Source organism: Diabrotica virgifera, chromosome 9, assembly GCF_917563875.1.
Source record: "Diabrotica virgifera virgifera chromosome 9, PGI_DIABVI_V3a".
NCBI lineage: Eukaryota > Metazoa > Arthropoda > Insecta > Coleoptera > Chrysomelidae > Diabrotica > Diabrotica virgifera.
Window position 1 is genome coordinate 181,676,525 of NC_065451.1, and position 26,281 is coordinate 181,702,805.

Below are 26,281 nucleotides of genomic sequence, written 5' to 3' on the forward strand. Positions count from 1 at the left end.
AGTAATTCAAATTTACCGCGCCGTAATGCTTTTTTGTCATTGGTCCAACCTCGGGCAAGTTTACTCCACTGTTATGAAATTTTGACACTAATGACATTTATGAAATTTTGACACTAAAGACATTTATGAAATTTTGACACTACTGCCATTTCATAGGTTAGTTAAGTTATATCGGCGATATTTTGAGTTTTCTGCGTCATTCTTATAATTTTTAGATTTTTAGTCTACTTTTTTTTATAAAAAGCAGTTGTTTTTAGAACTCTTTAGCGACATATTAGTATAATATGTATGGATTACCGTCGAGGGCCGATATGATCAACCGAAAAAGAAGATGTATTTGGTAATTTTTCTAGTCACTTTCTTGGGTGTGAATCTGTTTTTTAAGTTTACTCCTCCTGGTTTAAAAACAAACCATAGACAGTCGAGACTGGGATCAGCGAACCTGGAATAACTATGTTATCCTAGTAGATTTTCTACATCTACAATTTTTTTATTTCATATACATATTTTGTTATTTTGTATTGTGTCATCACGCATTATTCCTCTTTTATGCAACTGCTCTCAAATAGCAATGAAAATGTTTAAAAAATACTAAATAAAAAAACAACAATTTGTAACAGTCCACATTTTTTATTTACTGAAAAACAATAATAAATTGTTATCTTTCAAAGTCCATGTCTTAAAATGTTGCCTAAGAATCTCCCACGAACGTACGTACTCCTTATTTAGAGACTTAACATCTAGATAAGTTAAACTTCTATTATCACACTTTTCTCTTAATTGAATCTTTTTTGTATCGCAAATTTCCATAAACTTCTTAAACAGCTCAACTTTGCAAATCTTCAGACGACTAGCTTCGGTGTTAAGTTTCTTCTTGATGACACCTTGGCGTTTACCTTCGACAGCTACTTCAAGCCTACAAAAGAAATAAAAATAATAACATCAAACATGTCATTAAATCTATCAACAGTTGGTATAAGTTGTCCAGATTTCCAAGACATATAAAGATCAACCTGAAACAAACAGCAAAAGAGAAGCTGAATAGAAAGAAATTTAACTGATCAATCATCATCAGTAAAGTTACAGCTCTTTATGAGCCAACGCCTTCTTCAGAACAATCCTCCATTCGCCCTTGTCTCTGGCAACTCTTCTCCATGCTCTAATTTCAATAAATGTTAAATCATTCTCTACTGATCAATATTTGCTGACATAAATACAACTATAAAACATTTGTGCAGAAGAGACAAAAATAATTATATTAAAACCATATATGTGCACGACTAAAGGAGCATGCTGACAGCCAAGAATCTAGATCTTTCTCAAAACTTAAATAGAATTTAAATAGCAGACACAGATCATCACAAATATTAGTGAAAATACCATAACAAACCCAGAGGGTATCGCAGCGGTGTGGAACAATATTGCGAAATAATATTCTCTAACAACTACCAGACAATAATCCAGAGAAAAGAAGTTATGAAAAAGAATCACAAATAGTGAAATCAGAAATTGAGGTGACGATAAAAAAGCTAAAATTCAGAAAGGCAGAAGGGGAAGATGGAATAGCTGTGGAAGAATAATTTTAATAACTCACAGAATTAGAAGTACTACATGTCATTTGATTTTTTAACAAATGAATAACCACTAGATCACATATTGACCGCAACATACTGAACAGCTTCAACAGTTTCAGCTGTCCATTTAAACATTGCAACCTGAGAGCCATCTTTGACGGGGTGAAAAATGAAACAAAACAATATTACATAAATATAACAAACATGTAAATATTATTACCTTTTTCCATCAATGGCACACCATGACACGCTAGAAGGACAAGGTTGCTTGTTATCATCTTTGCTAAAATCAAAACTTAAGCAACTTTGACCCAATATCATTTTGTGTCGTTTATAAGCACTCAGCAGAGAGACTTCTTCCAATCTACTGTAGAATGCTCTTTCTAGTGCTTGTTCACAAAATGGCGTGTTTCCGATTAAAGTGAAACTACTTAAATAAATTGGAGCTTCCAAAAGAATTCCTAGTAGACTGCCCTGGATGCCAAGGTGTACCCATTTTGCCAGTTTGTCGCTGCATGATACTGAAAGAGTTGGATCGCCTCTACCTGCAATAGTCACCTCAAATTAATATACTGTACAGTAAACTATTTGTAAAAGTTAATATTACAAGACGTATTTAGACTCATGAATAGTTTTTGTTCTAGAATATAAAGGTCCACTGTCAGTTTTATGAATAATTCTCACACATTATTAAAAAAAAACTGACTAACTGACAACAAAAACAAGTGGGTTTTCGGTGTCGGAAAGTTGGTCGAGAACACTTCGTCGACGGAAAATTAGTCGACAACATTTGGTCGACAAACAGTTGGTCGAATGCATAATTCATCGAATGTACAATTTGTCGACGAAAATTTGATCGAATGGATTTTTCGTCGACAAAGACCCAAAGGGAATAATACATGGCGGAAACACGGTAATATACAGGGTGTCCCGAAAATATTGGTCATAAATTATATACCATAGATTCTGGAGTCAAAAATATGTTGATTGAACCTAACATAAAAAAGTTATAGCCCTTTAAAGTTACAAAATGAAAATCAACTTTTTCCAATATTTCGAAAACTATTAGAGATTTTTTATTGAAAATAGGTATGTGGCATTCTTATGGGAGGAAAGTCTTAACAAAAAATTATAATGAAATTTGTGCACCCCATAAAAATTTTATGAGGTTTTGTTCCCTTAAACCCCTCCCAAACTTTTGTGTAAGTTCCAATTAAATTATTATTGGGGTACCAATAGTTAGACACAATATTTTTAAAACTTTTTTGCCTCTCAGTATTTTTTCGATAAACCAGTTTTTATCGAGATGCGGCTTCTTTTTTAATATGTTTACATAAAAATTGTATGGGGGTTTCGTTCCTTTAAATCCCCAAATGTTTGTGTACGGTCCAAGTAAACTTATATTGCGGTACCATTAGTTAATCAAAGTGTTTTTGCCTCTTAGTATATTTTCATATTACAAAAATGTAAATTATAGATTTTTCATATTATTACCAGGTCTCTATAATCGTACTTAACCATATAAAAATAGGTGCTGGATTTGACAAATATTCAAAATATCTCGATAAAAACTGGCTTTTCGAGAAAGTACTAAGAGGCAAAAAAGTTTTAAAAACACTGTGTTTGTGTGTGTGTGTCATCGAATTTCCTGACTGTGGACTTAATCCATTAGCCGAACTTATTTTTGCTCTACAGATATTTATCTCACATATTACTATTAAAATAAGATTTTGTATTTTAAAGATATACCTAGATTCTATAACAATAAATGGATAATTTAATCTTTAGCTACAATCATACAATATTACACATTTATATAACACTGTGTTTAACTAATAATGCTTTAACAATAATTTAATACAAACATACACAAAAGTTTAGGGGGGTTTAAAGGAACAAAATCCCCATAAAATTTTTATGGGGTGCACAAATTTCACTATAATTTTTTGTTAAGATGTTCCTGCTATAATAATGCCACACGTTTATTTTCAATAAAAAATTTCTAATAGTTTTCGAAATATTGAAAAAAATTGATTTTCATTTTGTAACTTCAAAGGGCTATAACTTTTTTTATGAGTACATTTGTACTAAGGTAAGTTAGGTTCAATCAACATATTTTTGACCCCAGAATCTGTGTTATAATTTATAACCAATATTTTCGGGACACCCTGTATAAAGTTAGTTTCTTTGTACCATATCAAAAAACATTATTTTATAGATTGTCAGTCGTAAGCCTTGGATAAAGTGTGAAGGAGAGTTTATTTTCACGAGGTCTTTTATTGATATTGACTGATTATTGCAGTCAAAAACATTGTATGGAAATGCCTCGATTCCCTAACAATTTAGTTACCTCAAGATCTCGCATATTTCGTCTTATCCGTAAGGGCTCCCAAATTTGACTTGTCCGGAAATGCTCCGTTCGCAAGTGCGCCGACATCAAAAAGAAGAACGTACAACATCACTAATTAAAATATCGGTTTATATTTGCTGTCTACTCTCCCACAGCAGCCAATTTTTTCATTAAATTTAAAAATAATTAAGAATTAGAAAAAAAATTAATAAAACCGGGGGCCAGCGTAGCGAAGTGGTAGTGTGCTTGGCTCGCGTGCCGGTGGTCCGGAGTTCAAATCCTACCGCCGGCAAGAACAACTAGACATTTTTAAAATGTTTATAGGCCCCAGGTCGACTCAGCCTGAATAAAATGAGTACCTTGGGTAAAACCAGGGGTAATAATAGGCGGTTGAAGCGTAGCACTGGCCCTCTGTTACCTTCCTTGTATACCGTAGGCCCTAACTATAGCAGACTACCCTGCTATACTCCCAAAGCCACAGCGGTATAAAACGGGAGACTATTATATTAATAAAACCCAAAAAAAATTAATTCAGGTATGTATAATACCATATTCCAGTTAACAAAATAAAAACCAATAATCCGTCGTTTGTCACCATTAACCCCTTTATCCTAAAGATAAATAACAGTTTGTCGACGAAAAATCCATTCGAACAAATGTTCGTCGACGAATTGTACATTCGATGAATTGTGCATTCGACCAACTGTTTGTCGACCAAATGTTGTCGACTAATTTTCCGTCGACGAAGTGTTGTCGACCAACTTTCCTAGACCCCTAGGTTTTCACCCAAAGTAATCGAAGGTAGAACTGAAAGTCGATATTTGAACTCTTCGTGTAACTTTGCGTGGATTGATATACGATTTTACTAATTTTGAGTCATTTTTACTAAACTTTGGGTCATCATTGTTTAAGCAGTAATGAATTCAAAAACGGAACTAAAGAGTCAAATTCGACTTTTCAATACGCTTCGATTGATGTGTTACATGTACTATTTCTGCGACTATAATATGGCACTTCTGGTTAGAACATTTTAACCGGAAATGATCAGGTAAAAGCCAAAATTTTACATTTGTTCTCATCTTGCTAAAGCACGTCGAATGATATATCGCTTTTGTAAATTTGATAAATTTCTCATCTTTAATACCATCCTTGGGTTATCAGCTTTTATTTGTCATTCTATCTGTATTAGATAATAACGGAGGGGTTGTATTCGCGGACGGACGGACAGACAGTCATGAAACCGGAAGTATAATGTTCTCGTCTTGCGAAGGCGCGTCGAATAATATATCACTTGTACTATTCCGGTGACTTTAAAACAGTACTTCTGGTCGCATTTCTAAAACCGGAAGTCCTAGGTCAAATTTTTCACCTGTAGTACACATCGCGTCATATAAAACTGGTACACTTTTTTTCCCAATGTAAACCAGTGTTCAGACTGACAATTATTGTTCGTGAATCACTTCGTTGTTGCCATCACAGATAACGGAATTGCACTAAATCTAAATACAAAAAAATAACGTTTAAAATGTATATTTCGAATTGTAATACATATATTTAAATTACACACTTGTTCACTTAAAAGTTATTCATTTTGTATTAATTTCAAATTAAATTTTTAATTTTTCCAGTGTGTTTTATTTATTCTACACAACTTAATGCAGTTTTGTCCTACAATTTACGAGAAACCAATCACACCTCTCGATTTGACATTAAACATAATAATTTAAAGTCATGTCAAGATTTATTATCTATCATTATTTTTGAATTGAAATATTTTCATAAATGATAATAAAACACGAATCAATGTATGGATACTTAATTGAGATGACGGAAAATTACAATAATTGTTTTAGTTTTTAGTACATTAAAAAATGCGGTCTGTCGCACAGCCCCGTTTTTACCTAGTTCAAAGAATACATATCTCCCAAGAACCGACACAAACGGATTATCTATGAACTAAATTTTTATGCGCATGTGCCAGATCGGCCATTTCTCAATTTGTATGAATAGCAAATAATTTTGGTGACATTTGTCTTGTACAGGATCGGCGTTTGTTGTCACAGTTGTTTGTTTGGCTTGGCGTTAGTATTTTGTTTTTGTATCAGTTTGTAGCTCATAATATTTTGTATAGACTTATTTTCTATATATATTTTCTTATATAGCCTACAACTATTAATTGTTATTTTCCAACATTAATACAATTTAATTCTTTTTGAGCTATCTTGATTATGTGAATTAATTTTGTATTTATTGCAAAACCAGCAAATTTCCATAAAACCCAGCCATATTAATACCTTTTGCTTAAGTTTTCCTTGCAAGAAACAAACAAAACACATCTCCTAAACTAAACCTAACCTCGCTTTCGGCCATTCATTCATGTCCGTGTCGCAATAATTTCGACTCGAAATTATAATATCAACCACTTTTTTGGAGTCGCATCATTTCATTAGTTCAACTAAAATCCACAAGGCTCGCACATCGCATTTTATCGTCGCCGTATTGATTGCGACTTGTTATGAGTCGAAATTTGAATTAAAATCAGGGGCCTGGTTTTACCCAAGGTACTCATTTTATTCAGCCCGAGTCAACCTCTGAGAAGAAGATATACAATTATTAAAAATGATGGTTTCTAGAAATATACTCTTACCTGGTTTTGTTCTTACAACGCCGGTAATATGGTAATCCATCCCAGGCAATTTGGCATCTACTTCTTTTGAACCTTCCACACATTTGGCTCCTGTCCTAAATATATCTCCAGAATCCAACTTAACTTTTTTGTGAGGTGGTTCGTTCCCTTCCCCTTCAATATCTTCCTCAATAACGTTACCAAAGTCAATAGCTGTTTGCATTGGAAAAATTGCGGCATCTCCACAAGGTACCAATGTTGTAAAAAAATGAAACTTCACTTCAGGATTCAACAAGAATTTATTAGATGTTTCTTTAAATTCTATAATATTGGAAGTTGCACGCATCTGATCATAAATATATCTGAGAAATGATCTTCTACAAATAACTTCTGCATGAGAATCATTTAGTATATCCCCATTTGCAGACATCTTTGATTTCCCTATGCATTTAGATCCTGTACCAAGGGCTACAACTGTCAAATCGTTATCAAACTCTTGTACGATACAAGACAATACAGTCCACTCTGTGCTACTAGGTTTGCCAGACTTAGGCAACATTTTAAAGCATTTTATGCTAACCTCAGCTACTTTGTCGTAAAATTCTTTATCATACATCTTTATTTTTAGAAAAAGTTAGAATAAATATAAAAAATAAAACTAAGAACTACGTTAGTATAATCCGTAAAAGTATAAATTTAATTAAGCTATGGTATCTGGGTCCCAAGCATATTTTGTTTGTGGCAAACCGTTTAATATCTTCATATCATCTTCAGGAATAACAAAGTTTATATCAATATTATCGTCAATATGTTTCTTGGAGCGTGCTTTTGGAATAATGGCAATATTTTGTTGAAGGGGCCAACGTAGAAGAACCTGGAAATGAATAATTATTATTGGTTTACAATAAAGAATCAACATTCATCAAACTAGCTGTTAACTTAACCCATTATGGACCAGCGGCCTATTTATAGATCACTGAAAATTTTATTTTTTCTAAACCCTTAAAATTTGTTTAAATTTAAATAAAAATGTTCAGATATTTTATGATGTAATAATCTGAATTATAATTTTTATTGTAATATATTTACAATAACCTTTCAATAAAAAAATTATAAATATCGGGCAAAGCAGACTTCATTTAAATTTGCATGTTTAATAATAAAAGCTTCATATAAGTTTTTTTTAATGTTTACTAGATTAATCTTAAGTACCGTACCTAACAAGCAAGACTAGCTTTTATTAAGAGGAAGCAGTAGCGATCAACAGGTAGCAAAAACGCGTTCCAAGATTGCGGCTGTAATTTTAAATATTTTTTCGAGATATTTGGCACACGTATTCGTAATATAATAAAGAAAAGCGGTACAAAGCCCAATTTGAAAAATATATTATTATGTGGAAATTACTCTGTAATTAAATACAATATTAAAAAAACGAGCCTGTACCGCCACTAAGAAGAACAAAAAAATACACTTTCTTCAAATAAACTTTTCTATCCGATGCCTAGATTTTGTGTCATTTTGGAACTACTAAAATTTTTTATTTCATTAGTAGTTCCAAAATGACACAAAATCTAGGCATCGGATAAAAAAGTTTATTTGAAGAAAGTGTATTTTTTGTTCTTCTTAATGGTGGTACAGGCTCGTTTTTTTAATATTGTATTTAATTACAGAGTAATTTCCACCTATTAATATATTTTTCAAATTGGGCTTTGTACCGCCATTCTTTATTATATTACGAATATGTGTGCCAAAGATCTCGAAAAATATTCAAAATTACAGCCGCAATCTTGGAACGCGTTTTTGCTACCTGTTGATCGCTACTGTTTCACCTCAAATTTAAACTACAACTTTGTAACTGCAAACGTTTCTTCAATCTCCGTTACAGAATGGTTAAGTATTATTATATGGCATTGAGATATGGCTTTGAAAATATCTTCTATTAATAAGTTGCCTTTGAAATGTGGATTTTGTGAAGAATGTTCTGCATACCATGGACAGATAGACCCAGTAGAAGCAGAGTTGTAGCTAATGAAAAATATGTTCATAATCGCCAAATTCCAAATCAAATATTTTAACGTGAAATAACCAAACAATGAAGTACTTTTTGGAAAATTCATTAAAAGGTTTAAAAAAGCTTTAAGTATTTCTGTTTTCTTTTTAAGTGTACACTCAAAATAAAGTAGCCCCCTTTTTTTTGTAAAAAAAAACTTAAACCAATAATCTCAAACAGTAAAAAGTGTAGTTTTTGCTTTTCCAAATATTTTAAATTTTTTGTTTTTCCGTAAGATATGGCTGTTCAAAATTTGCTGACACTTGTGCTTGTGATTAGTGACTTTCAAAAGCCCTTTCAAAAATTAGCACTTTGAATCAATGAAACTTACAGATCATATAAACAATACATACACAAGTGAAGCAACTTGTGAAGTTGTAACAATTAATTTCATTTAGGATAATAATTAGGGGGCAATTTCCATGATTTTCTTTACCAAAAAAAGGGACCAACTTTATGTTGAGCATAATTCGTTTAATTTTGATGCTAGAATTTAAGAAAAAAAAACAAAAATAAAGCTTTTTGTCATAAGCTTTACCCAAAAAGTGCTCCTTTTTTTAGTTATTTCATGGTGAAATATTCGATTTAAAATTTGACGAATATAAACCTATTTTTCATTAGGTACAATTCTGCTTCTACTAAAGTTATGAAAACACTAACGGCCAGTGATCTATTTATAAAACAGGTCAAAGTTAAAATATGCAACTACAATAAAACAATTTTATGAATATTCCATTTAATGGTATTAACAGCAGTTTTAACATGTTGATTGCCGAACAACCTATAAGTGTGTTTTGACTTCCCACTAGGATGCTGAAACCAAACACACCTATACTGCTGTCCTAAGCCAAAAAGACGCATCTCAATATTTTAAGTTATTGAGTTATTGCGATTTATCGGTTTTTTATTACAAGCACTCGTATAGATGCATCTAATTTTATTACCAATTTTTAGGCACTATGGAGTTAAAATGCGCCTTTTTAGCTTATTGAATAGGTCAAACAATGTATTTGGGGTCCTTAAGAACCATAATATAAAAATTGAAAAATTTTGAGATAAGCCCTTTTGGTTTAGGACGGCAGTATAGGTGTGAGATGTATGGGTTTTGTTTATAAAAAAAAAATGTTGGCAATAATGATTGATATTAAAAAATTTTGTTGGTTGCCGAACACACCTATAGGCATGCTGTGTATGAGTTTTGTTTTTTAAAAACAAATGTCAGTACCCACGATTCTCGGGAAGGGGGGTTATCGTGAGAGGTCTTGTCACTGGGAATTTTCCGGCGTCTATTTATTTCTTAATGATTCTTTAGTCAAAATTCACTGAGAGCAAAATCGCAGCACGTTATTTTTTTAACTAAGCGCGAAATGCATTGTTTCTGCACAACGCTCTACTATTCCGTAAGTATTTTACATCGTTTAAAATTCACATTGTATTACCAATATTTTTTCTTTCAAAAACTATCAGAAGTAATTTTGGGGGCATTAATACATTAGCCTGAATTTTTTCAGATTTTTCTGACTACTCTAAGACCACTTTTTGAGGGTTTGAAAATGATTTTTTTACTTTTTTGACACTTTTAAATGCTTTTGAGATAACGCTTTTTTTTCCTGGTGTGAGTATATAAATATACTTTGTTCAATTTAATGATATTATGAGTATATACACTCACGGACAAAAATATAGCATATTTTGAAATTAGCGTGTGAAATAAAAAATTTTGTGCTGCTTTCAGTGTCATAGAAATATGATTTCTTTTCAGAATCCGAAGTTTTAATGTGGGCTATAAGGTGGCCAATATAATTTATAAATTCAATTTCATCAAGGTAAGTATTCACAGACATTAAGACCTGCGTCATGGTACATGAATTTGTTATCCAATATGGCTGATAAATGGCAAAACATGATCTTCTAAAATATTTTTAATGTACATATCAGCCGTCATGCACCCAATCACCTCCACAAGTTCAATTTCTCCTTACCAAGAAATAACGCTCCACAGCACTATACCGCCACCACCAAAATTAACCCTCTGTATGAGGTTACATCTGGCATCCCGTTCACCATATGGAAGCAAGATTTACAAGACTTCGTCTACAGAATAGTTGGCGAACAGTATGTCAGTTGTAACCTCATACAGAGCGTTAGTTTTGGTAGTGGCGACATAGTGCTATGGAGCGGTACTGCTTTGAAAGAACATGCCGAACACGTGAAGGTGATTAGGTGAATGCCAACTGATATGTACATTGAAAACATTTTAGAAGATCATGTTTTGCCATTTGAAAGCCATGTTGGATAAGACATATTGGTGCTAATGCACTTCTTGTCGCTAGCATAGTGAATACTTATGTTGATGAGATTCAATTTAAAAATTATACTGGAGAGCATATAGCCCAGATCAGATTTAAATCCGATTATAGCATTTATGTGATACTTTAAAAATGGCTATCGAAAAAAAATCCTATTCCTATGATACAGTGGGGCTAAGGATAGCAGCACAAAAAATGTCATTCCACATGCATATATGTATGCAATATTTTTGTCCGAGAGTATATAAGTGAGATACGTATTTTTGCATTATATATGTTACAGGTAGAAATTCAATAACATGCATAATTATAGTATTATATTATTTATTTACTATATAAATAAATATGCAGATATATGTTGACCGCAAAATATTAACAATTAGAGATATTAGACATATAATAAATTGGCAAAGAGTTACAACATTTTTTGTACTAAAAAAAAAGAACATTCTTTTTAAATAATAATATTACTATGATATTATAATGCCATTTTAAATATGCGTTCCATTATACCTTTGCACGGCACTAATTTTTTGGCGAATTCGGCATGGTTATTGAATTTCTACCTGTAACACTTGTAATGTAAAAATACGTACCTCTCTTATACATTGGTTAATTTTTTAAATTGGCGCATAATTTAAGCTTGTATTTTGTCTTTATGTGTAATAATATCATTAAATTGAATAAAGTACCGTAATTTCGGGTGACTTTGGCCCGCCAGGGTGACTTTGGCTCATTTTGGGGAAAAATATATTTTAGTAACTAGGGCATTTGTACAATATATTATCAATTAAATTTCATTATACCGTACCATCAGTACCAATTGGACTTTAGAAAAATTTTAATAAAACACAGTAATATTTGTTATATTACAAAAAAAAAGAATTTCTAAAATGTAGCGATTTCGCATAAGATTTCTTGACTGTAAAAATTGGTTGGCAACCAATAATACTTCTAACGGTAAGATTAATTGCATAGTTGCATATTGAAAATCTGCGAATTCTTAACCGCCTTGTATCATTATTTCAGTCTAAACATAGACAATAAGAAATGTCGGGTTTTATTTGCAAAGTGCTACAGAATTTAACGGTTTTCGGGTGACTTTGGCCCAGTCTGTTGATTAACGGATTTTGGTCATTCGTTGGATCTATACTTAAATTAAAGTAAGTAAAGGCTGATTTTAAATTTGAATTTAGTTTTGTAACAACTGCAGAGTTTATTATAGCACTAACGACATAGGTAACCTTTTTTAGATGCCCTCAAATTACAAATGTGTTGCTAGTAGTCGGAGTTAGGGAAATTACACGGTAAACACAGCCGAAAGTGCCCTAAAAGCTATCAGAAGTAATGGTACAAGCAATGGTGCAAGTAGGTACTGAGTGAAAGAAGTTTATGGCAATGGCCCAAAGTCGCCATAAGAAAATCCTACCACATGGGTAATACTGATTTCACACAGTCATTTGAATGTGGTTAGTGGTCATGGAACTTCCAGATTTAAAAACAAAGCTTACAAATCGTTTTTATTGTTCATTTTTTTGTAAGAAATGATGTTTTTTTTGTGAATCTAGGGTCCTATGTAGAGTTTCATGTCAGTTTTAGGTTTTTGTTTGAAATTTAAATAAATATTTTTTATACCTAACAAAATGATTTATTTCTGATTCAGCTCATAGGGTGACTTCAGCCCAAACAATAATATTCACAGAGTTAAATGTAAAATATAGCTTGAGACAAAGTCACCCGACACCAGCAGGTGACTTTGCACACCACATTTTTATTTTTTTTTATGATAAAGTAAGCACTTCTTTATTTTTTAGTGTAATTTTTGTAAAAAAGTACCTAGTTTAAGACTCAAATAGAAATAAATTAAGAAATGTACTTTTATGCATTGAGAATACTGAAATCTACATTTAAACTTTGAAAGTGAGTCAAAGTCACCCGAAATTACGGTATATTTATATACTCACACCCGGAAAAAGAGCACTATCTCAAAAGCGTTTAAAAGTGTCAAAAAAGTGAGAAAATCATTTTCAAAGCTTCAAAAGTGGTCTTAGAGTAGTCAGAAAAATCTGAAAAAATTCAGGCTAATGTAATAATGTGCCCAAAACTACTTCTGATAGTTTTTGAAAAAAAAAAAAAATATTGGTAATACAATGTGAATTTCAAACGATGTAAAATACTTACAGAATAGTAGAGCTTTGTGCAGAAAAAATGCATTTCACGCGTAGTTAAAAAAAGACTGTGTTGCGATTTCGCTCTCAGTGTATTTTGCCTAAAGAATCATTAAGATATTTGATATATTTTGATAAATTGTAAATGTAGTCTTTCCAAACCACTAAATTATTTATTTAATTCTTCGTTAAAATTACAATAATTTCCTGTTAAATGGAGGGATAGTTTTATTACCCCTGTATTCAAAAATGGTCTGAAAAATGATATTGCTAATTATCGTCCAGTAGTATTACTTTCTGCAATACCTAAATTATTTGAACTGTTGTTATATAAACCCTTGTCATGGTATTGTAAAAATATTCTGATCAAACAACAGCATGGTTTTACGAGTGGTAAGTCTACCAACACAAACTTACTACTTTATCAACATTGTATCATTTCTGCATTTGAAAAGAGGTGCCAAGTTGATTTGATTTACACTGACTTTTCGAAGGCATTTGATACAGTGAACCACGATTTACTCTTACAAAAACTCATTAAAATCGGATTTCCACACTATTTAGTGAATTGGTTGGAAAGTTACCTACAATGCAGGATTCAGTATGTGAAAATAAAAAATTTTACTTCCATTCCTATAAACGCAAGTTCTGGCGTCCCACAGGGGTCACATTTGGGACCCTTACTATTTAATATTTTCATTAACGATGTAGCTTCATGTTTTAAATATTGTAAGTTTTTATTATTTGCTGATGACCTGAAATTATTTATGGAAATTTCTGAATTATCTGACTGTTTCAAGTTACAAGATGATTTAAATTACTTTATTAATTGGGATACCAATAATGCCATGTCTTTAAATCCACGCAAATGTTCTACAATAACTTTCTCGAGATCAACAAATCCTGGAAATTTTGTTTATAATATTAATAGAGAAAATTAGTGAAATCAAGGATCTAGGAGTAATTTTTGACAGTTCTTTGACATTTGTCTCACACTTAAGATCTATTATTAGTAGAGCTTTGAAAACTTTAGGATTTATAACTAGAAACTCTAAAAAATTTTCTGTTTCTACATTCAGGACTTTGTATTTATCTTTAGTATGCAGCATCCTATGGTATGTTTCACCAGTGTGGTCACCTCATTATCGATCACATATTTTATCTTTGGAATCAGTCCAGAATAGGTTTTTGAGAACTTGTCGGTGGAGATTACATATGCCTCAATTTTCTTCTTATCAGAGAATAAATAATCATTTAAAGTTGTTGTCTATTGAAAAAACTTTAATTATTAATGATCTTTTATTTCTTCATAAAATCTTGGTGGGTAATATAACTTGCCCAGATTTGTTGGAGCTAATCAACTTTAAATTAAACACTATAAATATTAGAGATAAACCATTATTCTCAATTAGTTTTCATCATACTAACTACGGATATAATAGTCCTATACCTAGATTTCATAAATGGGTAATGAAATTAATAAAACTACAGATCTGCTGGGAGTTAGTCAAACCAGGTTTAAGAACCAGCTGAGGGAGTATTTATGTATTTTATGTAGGTAATATGTTATGTTATTGTGATATATCGCCTGGTGAGAACAATAGTGAAGAAACTTCAAAATGAACATTTAGAGATAATCGTATTTGAAGTTTTGATGAAACTGCTAAACAGTATAACTGACTTATAGGTAATCATTTTGCAAAATTTTTCTAATAATGTGCTTTCTAGATATGTAAACCAATTAGTAGAAGTAATTTTATTTGAAGAAAAGATGGATATTGTATTTATTTTTGATTTTTTTTCTGCATTACGCCATTATTGCATTATCGAAGATGTTTAATTTGATGTTTCGTCACTATACTTTAATACTACTATACTACAACAGTTTAGTTTCTGTTTTAAATAATTAAAAAATTTACTTTTAAAAATAAATTAAACACATCAAATAAAATATTTTATTGTACACACCAGTTATGCGCAAAATGAAACTAAAGTACAATAGAAAAATAACAAAATAAGATCTTAAGTAATAATTATGAAAACGGTAAACATGATAAAAGATAAAAAGTAAGCAAAAGAACTATGAATAGTAAAATTAAATTCATCATTTCACTCACGTATGTTTCGTATTTCAAACTACTAAAGAAATGATTGTGGGTAGAAGGAATTGATTTATTTTGTAAGACTTCTTTTTAGAAATGAATATTGATTCTCAATAGTGTGGAATTAAACAATACTAATCCAAAGTGGATAAGACGCTTTCTTGATTTGCTATTTCTAAGTACCTAACAACGATTGAAACTGAGTTTCTCTGTAAGAAGTTTTATAAAAAAAACACAAAAGCAAAAACGACCACACAGACAAAAGTGTTCATTCACCACTATTGCACATTTTACTACTATCTTTAATAAAATATCTAATATTTCAAATACATGTAGGCATGGCGTAATTACAGATTCGCCAGTATTGATATAAAGTTTGGTGTGCTTTCATTGTTAATGCATCAAAATATTTGACAAATTCACAATACCATAAAGACTTGTAGGCGCCCTCTAGTAATAAGGAAATTAAATAATTGTTAGCCGATATTGCACATAAAAGAGGGCATATTTAGATGTCGATTGATGGACTTAACTCAAAAACGTTCATTTTCGAGTTTCGCCACTATTGTTCTCACTAGGCGATATTTACTTGTTAGTAGGTTAATGTTAAAAATTTCTATATATCTTTATATTGTAAAGAGGAGATTTTCCGTTAAATAAATAAATAAATAAATAAGAAATAAGTAGACGCCGGAAAATTCCCAGTGACAAGACCTCCCACAATAAACCCCCTTCCCGGGAACCGTGTACCGATTGATTTAAAATTTTTTTCAGAAATCAACCTGTTAAAATGATATCACAATGATTATTATCCTTCATACAGCCTTTGATATAATCTTACCATAAAAGTTTGCAACACTCTGGTTATCCCAATGTGATTACTGATCATTACGATCAGACAAGCTCCTTCTTAATACCTTAGCTTTTCTCTTGATTCCTTGTTCTCCTGACGAAACCCTTTTTTTAGGTATGTTACGATTATTTGTAAGTCCTTCATAGAAAGATGAAAAGGTAGCTTTACGAGGGCGGTTCCTTAGTTTGTGCTTGCAGCGTTGGATGTCTGCAACTCTTTTTCTTCTTTTTAATTTAATACGGTTAAGTTGGTCTCCTTGGTTCATGGTAAAGAAGCTCCCTGTAAATGCTTCATCTGGATCACGACCATTATCTCCTGTATCTGCTAGATTTTCCAATAGTTTTTCATAACTAACTGGGTATGGGTCGTTCCCTGTAGTTAAAGAGTATATACCCATTTTGTGTTTAATTGGTGCTTCGATACCATTGTCCTTCCTATAACTTTCACCAGCTTCCCACATTTGTTTCTGCTTTTCCTGTAGCCAACTTTGTTGGGGGCCTATAATCGATCCTGGGCGACAAATTCTAATCCAGGCAATAGCCTCTTCTGCAGTAAATTTATAATGCTTCATGATATAACATGCAATCATCAATCCAGTTCTACCTAATCCTGCTTTACAATGCACCGCTATAGCTCCTTTAGCATCTTCACAAATACTGATAAATTTTTGCAAGATAGACTCACTCGGTGTACCACCATCTTCGAAATATAGATCTTTATGATCAAAACCGGCTTTTTTAAAGATCTTTGAGTCATATGTCTTTTTGTTTAATCTAATAACAGTCGAGACATTGTGGTTCTTAAAATAGTCAAAATATCTTTTTGGCTTGTGGTCTCCCCAGCTCAGAGGCACCTCTTGAGGGCCACAAAAAGCAATAAACTTGTCAGGAACAATCCAATTGAAATCACCATGTTCAACTTGTTCGTAAAACTCATACTTGAAGTGATCAAAATCATCGAAATTAAAAAATCCGTAGTCTAATGCTTTCTTGATGCCCTTCAGACAATCGAGTAGAGTGATCGTATATGGTTCTCCAAAAGACGCATCCCTGAATTTAATGAATTCTTTTGAAGAATTTTTCATAAGAGTTTCAAATGCTTGTTCAGGTGTATAAGAAAGGTATATTATGGAATAAGCACCCATCAACAACGCTGAATTCACCCTGTTCTGCTTAGCATCTTTGGTACAATCATAGACATAGTGAATAATCTTTTTATTCTTAAGTCCAGTGTTGGTTAATTTCTTCTTCAGCTTCGTACAAAAGCGGTATATCTTAGCAAGATTTAGGGGCCCAAAGTCTTCATAGAAACTGTCATAATATATACTGTTATTCAGTGTGAAATAATGGTGTGTAGGTGTAGGTTTTAGATCCACTGTACATTCCACACAAGTAAAATACAGTCTGTCTTTGATAAATTCTGAGGCGTTTAATAAGGTACTGTCTGTATTATTCGTCATTTTTGGATACTACTCTTGATACTAGGATTGGGAACACACTTTTACATCACACACTATTTTGACTTGGTATTTACATTGTTTCACGGATAAATTTTTACTAAGATAAAACAATAATAAACCATCGGATTTAAAATATATATCAACAATAATGTAAATTCACTGGGTAAAGAGATAATAATTCCAAATTAACCGATAACCGCCTATTTAGAATAATCAAAACAAAATAGGAAAATGGAATAGACCGAAACTTCAGACTTCAGATGTCTTAAGTCATATTTCATATGTCACATGATGTGACTGAAATATAATTACCTATACAGCCACCTAATTTTTCTAGTTTGTTTTCACCAAAGAATACATATCTCCCAAGAACCGACACAAACGGATTATCTATGAACTAAATTTTTATGCGCATGTGTCAGATCGGCCATTTCTCAATTTGTATGAATAGCAAATAATTTTGGTGACATTTGTCTTGTACAGGATCGGCGTTTGTTGTCACTGGTTGTCACAGTTGTTTGTTTGGCTTGGCTTGGCGTTAGTATTTTGTTTTTGTATCAGTTTGTAGCTCATAATATTTTGTATAGACTTATTTTCTATATATATTTTCTTATGTAGCCTACAACTATTAATTGTTATTTTCCAACATTTATACAATTTAATTCTTTTTGAGATATCTTGATTGTGTGAATTAATTATTTTAAGCTTTTTCATGAACTATAAAGGCCCCGTCTCACCATCAAATAATTGACAGTTATTTGATCAAACTTGACAGTCAAACTTGACTAGTGACACAAACTATACATACTAACTGTCACTTTGTGTCACTAACTGTCAAGTTTGATCAAATAACTGTCAATTATTTGATGGTGAGACGGGGCCTTAAACTATCGTATAAAAAATTAATTTTGTATTTATTGGGATTTCACAAAGAATTTGAATCTAAAATATCATACAAATTCTCTAACCTTTCTTTGACCTCTACTGTACCAAATGCATCTGCAGGAATAGCACAAAGTCATATTTTATATGTGTTCATTCCACAAGCCACGTGCTGTGTTTAAAAAGTTGAGAATCCAATACTCACAAAAACTTCCATAAAGTACTTTTATCAGCAAACCTAAATTAAATTTAATAAACTATGTTTCATTAAATTGTTTCTGTAGTTTGTATAAAACAATAACTTAGGTCAAATATATAAAACAATTTATGACTGACTACTTGAAATTCAGGATTTTCAGGAGTAACATTATATAATTTAGCTAATTCAAAAAGGTTGATCCAATATCACTTGAAATTGTTTCAACATTCAAGTTAATGCTTGATAATTGACAATACACTCTTCATAATAGGTTTACATTCTCTTGATTATACTTGCGTTCCAACAAAAAAAGCTAAAGGCTGCTTTCATATGGAATATAAGCTTCTGACCATAATGATCAAAACGTTTCCATATATATATATTAATTAAAAAAATTACTTTTTCTCTTTTCTCGATTGCTTATTAGTTTTTATTGTATACTATATATATATATATATATATATATATATATATATATATATATATGCTTTCTGTTGTTTTCCGGGTTTGACTCCGCGTTGAATAATTTTGGTTTTGATAAAAACCATTATTTTGACGACGTTTCGGCAAGATCTCACTTGCCATTGTCAAGTCAGGTAGTTCCGCTTCTCGCTGCTGCTTGAAGTAAACTTAGCTTCTCGCTGCTGCTTAGTTTACTTCAAGCAGCAGCGAGAAGCGGAACTACCTGACTTGACAATGGCAAGTGAGATCTTGCCGAAACGTCGTCAAAATAATGGTTTTTATCAAAACCAAAATTATTCAACGCGGAGTCAAACCCGGAAAACAACAGAAAGCACATATAGCTCCCGCGGAAACTTCAAGTGTAACATATATATATATATATATATATATATATATATATATATATATATATATATATATATATATATATATATATATATATATATATATATATATATATATATATATATATATATATATATATATATATATATATATTTTCAGTTATTACATCTTTATATTTATAGAAATAAAATAGTACAATACTTATTGGTTTTTTATTTATTTACTCCGATATTCGACTTTAAAGAATGTACTGGCTGGAATGTACGGAATGTTTTGGCTGGTTTCCAAGACAATAAAAATTGAAAATATTGACATTCGATTTTAGCATACAGTTTCTTGTTGTTGATCACGAACATTTGTCATCCAAAAAGAATTGGATTCCGTGACGGTTACAACGGCTGTTATTTTTCGATTATTTTACGAAATAACGAATATAATGAATTAGGAAATACCTCGACAAACAAGTAATTGGTCCTAGGTTTTCACCCAAAGTAATCGAAAGTAGAACTGGAAGTCGATATTGGAACTCTTCGTGTAACTTTGCGTCGATTGATCTACGATTTTACTAATTTTGGCATATTGTTTTACATTCATATCATATTTTGAGTGACTTTAAAGCAGTACCTACGGTTGTAACTCTAAAACCGAAGTCCGATGTCAAATTTCTCATCTTTAATACCATCCATGGGTTATAAGCTTTCATTCGACACCTCATTTGTCATTCTATCTGTATTAGTAACTGAGGAGTTGTATTCGTGGTCGGACGGACAGACAGTCATGAAACCAGAAGTATATATTTGTTCTCGTCTTGCGAATGCGCGTCGAATAATATATCACTTGTGCTATTGCGGTGACTTTAAAACAGTACTTCCGGTCGCATTTCTAAAACCGGAAGTCCTAGGTCAAATTTCCCACCTTTAGTAATATCCATGTATTATGAGCTTTCATTCGACACCTCATTTGTGATTCTACCTGGTATAGTGACGGAGGAGTTACATTTCCGGTCGGACGAACAGACAGTCTAGGTCAAATGTCTCACCTTGAGTACCATCCATGGATTATAAGCTTTCATTTGACACCTCATTTTTCATTCTACCTGGTATAGTGACTGAAGGAGTTATATTCGCGGTCGGACGGACAGACAGCCTATTAGGTCACACCAAGTCGTTCAAATTCTCACCAACTTGTTCACACTTTTTCAAAATTGGTGAAAACAACAAATTATATTTTGTATCGTTGTATCAATATAAGCCAAAAAGAATAATTAGTGAATGTCACGCCACTATAATATATTTTATTATTGGTCTTTCAATGCTAAAATCAGGATAAAAAAGGTATTTTATCCATGGTTTTAATCAATATAATTCTCACCATTACTTTGTGTTGTATTTGCAACCTTTTGTAAATCAAAAATAATTCCCCCATATTAAGAATGTCAACAAAAGCCGGCCCTGCATGCAACCTTTCTCTCAGTGCAACTAAAATTTTATTGATACACGCCAGAAATGTGCGAGACTTTTCTCAGTGTACTCGCGTGTACACTTGCCAACTCGATACTAAAATTAAGTACATGCTAACAACAAAAGAATCGCCGTCCGTGTCGGTTCTTGTGAGAGATATGTATTCTTTGGTTTTCACCCAATTTTGAAAAAATGTGAAAACCATAGAGGTATATATTAACATAGAGTGAGCCTACCTTCCGCGCTTCCTGACGACAAGATCTCATGGACTGGTTTGCGGTATCTCTTTCTAGCACATTGTATCGAGAAACTAAAGGCATCACGGGTGGCATCACCATCAAATAATTTGATCAAACAGTTTGAGCAAACTCCGGAAGTACGTCAAAGTGACGTCACAATTGCAGTTTTTTTGAAATTCTAAAAATCTGTGCTCTCACTATCAGTCTAGTTTGATCAAATTTTTTGTATTGAGTTGTCTAACTTGTTTGTACTTTATTTAAAATTAAAATTTTTCATTATTATCCACAATGAACACTCAGGATGTGACGTCACTAACTGTCACTTTCAGTTTGCTCAAACCAGTTTGATCAATATGCACGGAAAGGAGGACAACTGTCGCAGCTTCACTATGCGTAAAAACCGCGTCCCACCATCAAATAATTTGATCAAACTGGTTTGAGCAAACTGAAAGTGACAGTTAGTGACGTCACATCCTGAGTGTTCATTGTGGATAATAATGAAAAATTTTAATTTTAAATAAAGTACAAACAAGTTAGACAACTCAATACAAAAAATTTGATCAAACTAGACTGATAGTGAGAGCACAGATTTTTAGAATTTCAAAAAAACTGCAATTGTGACGTCACTTTGACGTACTTCCTCAAGTACGTCAAGTTTGCTCAAACTGTTTGATCAAATTATTTGATGGTGAGACGCGGCCTTAAGAGTGAAACAGGACTAATCCAAATAAAAAAGATGGTGTCGTCACTTCGCTCTGAATGACACTCTGTCTATGGTAATATATAAGTCTATGGTGAAAACGTTGAATTATCCACGCCCGTCTGTCCGTCCATCCGTAAACTCAACTCCTCCGTCATTATAACAGGTAGAATGACAAATGAGGTGTCGAATAAAATAAATATATAATCCAAGGACGGAATGATGCTGGACAGTAAGCAGACATTTGGCGAACATGTCAAATATGCTGCACACAAGGCAGAACAGAGAGCAACAGCATTGCCAATAATCAATAATCATGCCTAATATAGGAGGTCCAGATACGGGAAAAGAAGGATCCTAATGGGAGTGGTACACTCCACAATCCTATATGCGGCACCGGTGTGGAATCAAGTAATAAAAAAAAAGTACAAAAACATCTTAGAGAAAGCCCAAAGAAAAGCCCTATTAAGGGTCGTATGCGCCTACAGAACTATCTCGACGGTAGCCCTACAAGTTATAGCTGGGGTGCCACCAATACACCTGCATGTGAAAGGGAGAGCCAAAACATACGGCAAGAATAACCAGGAGAAGACAGAAGAAAGGAGAGAAACCGTTACAAAGTGGCAGGAAGAGTAGGAAAGCGAGCGGAGGGCTGCATGGACAAGGACTCTAATCCCTGTCGTGGAGGAGTGGGTGAAGTGCAAATATAAAAGTACAAACTACTTCTTCACGCAATTCCTTACGGGACACGGATCGTTTAGATAGTTGTATCTTTAGGAAGCACCTGATGAAGTATAACAAAGTAATAGTTATGAGTATCAGTGCACAAAGGATTGCTGGTAACGAGAAAATCCTACTGGGAAAATTTTCTAGGCCAAAGCCAAGTAAAAAGGTTATTTGATAACGACGAAAATATAAATAATCTGTCTACGAAGCTATAACACTTCGAAAAACTAGTTCAGAGCAGTAGAGCCTCAGAAAACTGACTTCAAGATAATCGCTGATGTATTGCACACATGCGTGACACATTCATAGCAATGAAAAGAATAGACAGGGAATGTATATAATGTTAGAGCATACCTTGAGAGGATAGGCAAGGCAATAGATGACAGTTGTATGGATTGTGAAGTAAGCGACAGCAAAGATACACCGTGTGTTCCAATGCAGAACGTTTAATGACAAAAGAACGGAGCTATATGCAAAAATAGGCATATTTGGAGCAAAAAATTTTATGGCCATAGTGACAAGGGGAAAGGGGAATTTAAAAAAGTGCTAGAGGCTGACAAAAATCATTAAAAGAAAAGAGATTATAGAAAGAGAGAGACAACAGGGGTAAATATAAGCAACATACGGAAGAGAGAAAAAGAAAAGAGTAGAGAAAGGATCGCGCGAGAAAACGGCCTGGAATAGGACCTCCGGTTTTAGAGTTTCAACCGGAAATACTGTCTTAAAGTCGCCGAAATAGTACAGGTGATATATTATTCGACGCGCCTTCGTAAGACGAGAACAAATATATACTTCCGGTTTCATGACCGTCTGTACGTCTGTCCGTCCGTCCGCGAATATAACTCCTCCGTCACTATACCAGGTAGATTGACAAATGAGGTGTCGCAGAAAAGCATATAATCCAAGGATGGTACTAAAGGTGTGAAATTTGACCTAGGACTTCCGGTTTTAGAAATGCAACAAGAAATACTGTTTTAAAGTCCCCGGAATAGTATCTACAAGCGATATATAGAAAGTTCTAACCGGAAGTGCCATATTATAGACGACATATCAATCGAAAGGTATTGAAAAGTCGAGCTTGACTCTTTAGTCCCGGTTTTGAAATCATTTCCATTTAGACAGTTATAACTGAAAGTTTAGTAAAAATTACTCACAATTAGTGAAATCGTATTTCAATCGACTCAAAAGTTACACAAAGAGTTCAAATATCGGCTTCCGGTTCTACTTTCGATCACTTTGGGTGAAAATCTATGACTTACGACGTCCAATTACTTGTTTTTATTAGATTGTGTTTAAAGAGGAACCTGTTGGGCCACCAGTATGGATTTAGAAAAGGCAGATTTGCCATTGAAGCCTTAAGGGAGAAAGAAGCATACACGGGTAGGTTGATGGTGACACACTTCCTGGACATCGAGAAAGTGATTAACAACTTGAGCTGGGAGAAAATAATCGGCTTATTAGAAGAAATGTAATCACTTGTTTGTGGATTTTAGATAAGCCTGTTATGACAGTGTAGACAGAAACGACAAGAGATCAAGATATATCCTGGTGCAGATATCGGTTCAGACCATAACCCTCTAATAGCTGACATCCAAGTGAAGCTCAAAAAAGTCGAAGAAAGCCCCAAAACACCAAAATTACATATATCAGCATCCAACAAAACGCTAATAGAAAATGACCTAAATAATCAGCTAAAGAATTCAACAAATGAAAACAATACAGAAATATGGAACACGTTTAAAGATCTTACCTGGAAAGTAATGGAAAAATATACATCAACGATGCAGACGCACAAAAAACAACAATGGATGACTGATGAAATCCTGGAATTGATGGAGCAGAGAAGAAAACTGAAAGATAACAAAACAGAATACAAAGAAAAACAGAAACTAATTAGACAAAAAATAAAGGTAGCTAAAGAAAAATGGATGGAGGATAAATGCAAGGAATTAGAAAAGTGAATGAAAAACATGATACGTTTAATATGTTTAAAAAAGTTAGAGAAGTAGCTGGTCTTTATTATAAGAAAACTCCACATACTATAACCGATTCGTCGGGAAAAATGATAATAGACGAACACGAAATTCTAACTACCTGGTATAATTATATAAATTAACTGTTATAATGATGATAGACCCGAAGAACTGGACACTTTAGATGAAGGTGAAGGACCAGAAATACTAAAATCAGAAATACAACATGCTATAAAATTGGCAAAAAACAAGAAAGCCGTTGGTCCCGACAACATACCTACAGAACTGTTAAAGCTCATAAATGAGGAAAACATTGGAATACTAGTCAAACTTTTCAATGATGTTTATTCGACTGGTGATATCCCTGAAGATTGGTTAAAGTCCGAATTCATAACCCTACCAAAAAAACAACGTCCGAAAAACTGTAGCGACTATAGAATGATAAGCCTTATGAGCCACACCTTGAAAATCTTTCTACGTATCATCCACAGTAGAATCAGAGATAAATGTGAAGAAGACCAGGATGAAACACAATTTGGCTTCAGAAATGGACTGGGAACCCGGGACGCACTCTTTGCACTAAATGTGTTATTGCAGAAATGCCGAGATCAAAGGAAAGACGTATTTGCTGTATTTATTGACTATGAGAAGGCCTTTGATCGAGTACAACATCACAAATTAATTAAAATACTAAAGGATAAAGGAGTTATTAGTCAAGATGTACGAATCATAGAAAAATTATACTGGCGTCAAACAGCGACAGCTTGCATAAATGGAAAATCAACAGAAATATGCAAAATACAAAGAGGCGTCAGACAGGGTTGTATACTGTCCCCACTGTTGTTCAATTTGTATTCAGATAGAATATTTAAGGAAGCGCTGCATAATTTGGAATGGGGTGTGAAGGTTAATGGAATTGTGATAAATACAATCAGATATGCAGACGATACAGTTATTTTAAGTGATGATATGAATGGATTACAACACCTTTTAAATGCCATTGACAGAGTGGGAAGAGAGTTTGGCCCATCAAGATTCACGGTTATATGTTGATGGTCATATAATTCAAAGAGTACCCAGTTTTAAATATCTTGGTTGCCATATTACTGAACAACTAGATCCAGATAAAGAGATAAAATGTAGAATCGAGATAGCCCGCACGACATTTTTAAAAATGAGGTCATTCTTCTGTAATGATACCTTGCAACTTCAACTTCGAAAGCGCATGATTAAATGCTACATTTGGTCAGTCCTCTTGTATGGTGTCGAAGCATGGACATTAAAAATATCCACCATTAACCGTTTGGAGGCCTTTGAAATGTGGCTGCACAGATGTATTCTGAAAATACCATGGACGGCTATGCAGACAAATGTGGCAGTCCTTAAGAGAGCAAATGCTACCCGGGAGCTGCTTGATAACATCAAATATAGAAAGATGGCCTATTTTGGACACGTAGTAAGGGGAGACCGGTATAATATTCTGCAACTTATTATGATGGGTAAAATCGAAGGACGCAGAGGAATTGGTAGAAAGCAGGCCTCTTGGTTGAAGAATATCCGGGAGTGGACAGGAATAAAGAAAGCAGAACACCTATTTAGAATAGCTCGAGACAGACAGTTTCGCCATGTTAATCGCCAACGTCAAGGGGACGTGATAGGGCACGTTAAGAAGAAGACAGAAACGCACTGTACAAAGCCATGATGGAATTCAATATCCCATATCGTCGGTGATACGGCAATATGTCCTATGTCAAAAATAAAAAATTTTCAGGAGAGGCTAAAAACATGATATTTGGAAAATTCT

At 33.1% G+C, this 26,281-nt stretch overlaps 1 protein-coding gene across 5 annotated transcripts in view; it reads right to left on the reverse strand.

Moving 5' to 3' along the window:
- Window positions 1-610: 610 nt before the first annotated feature.
- The window catches only part of LOC126891868 (dual specificity protein phosphatase CDC14A-like), a 68,576-nt gene continuing 42,905 nt past the window's right edge, over window positions 611-26,281 (reverse strand). For 2 of the 5 annotated variants that reach the window (XM_050661199.1, XM_050661200.1), the window contains exon 6: window positions 6,831-7,424. In XM_050661199.1, the coding sequence (XP_050517156.1) occupies window positions 7,251-7,424 (174 nt within the window). In that variant the 3' untranslated portion in view covers window positions 6,831-7,250. Of the gene's footprint in view, window positions 917-1,794; window positions 2,120-6,571; window positions 7,425-16,020; window positions 17,745-26,281 lie in introns of those variants that run through there. The other 3 variants (XM_050661198.1, XM_050661197.1, XM_050661196.1) reach the window with 3 other exon arrangements.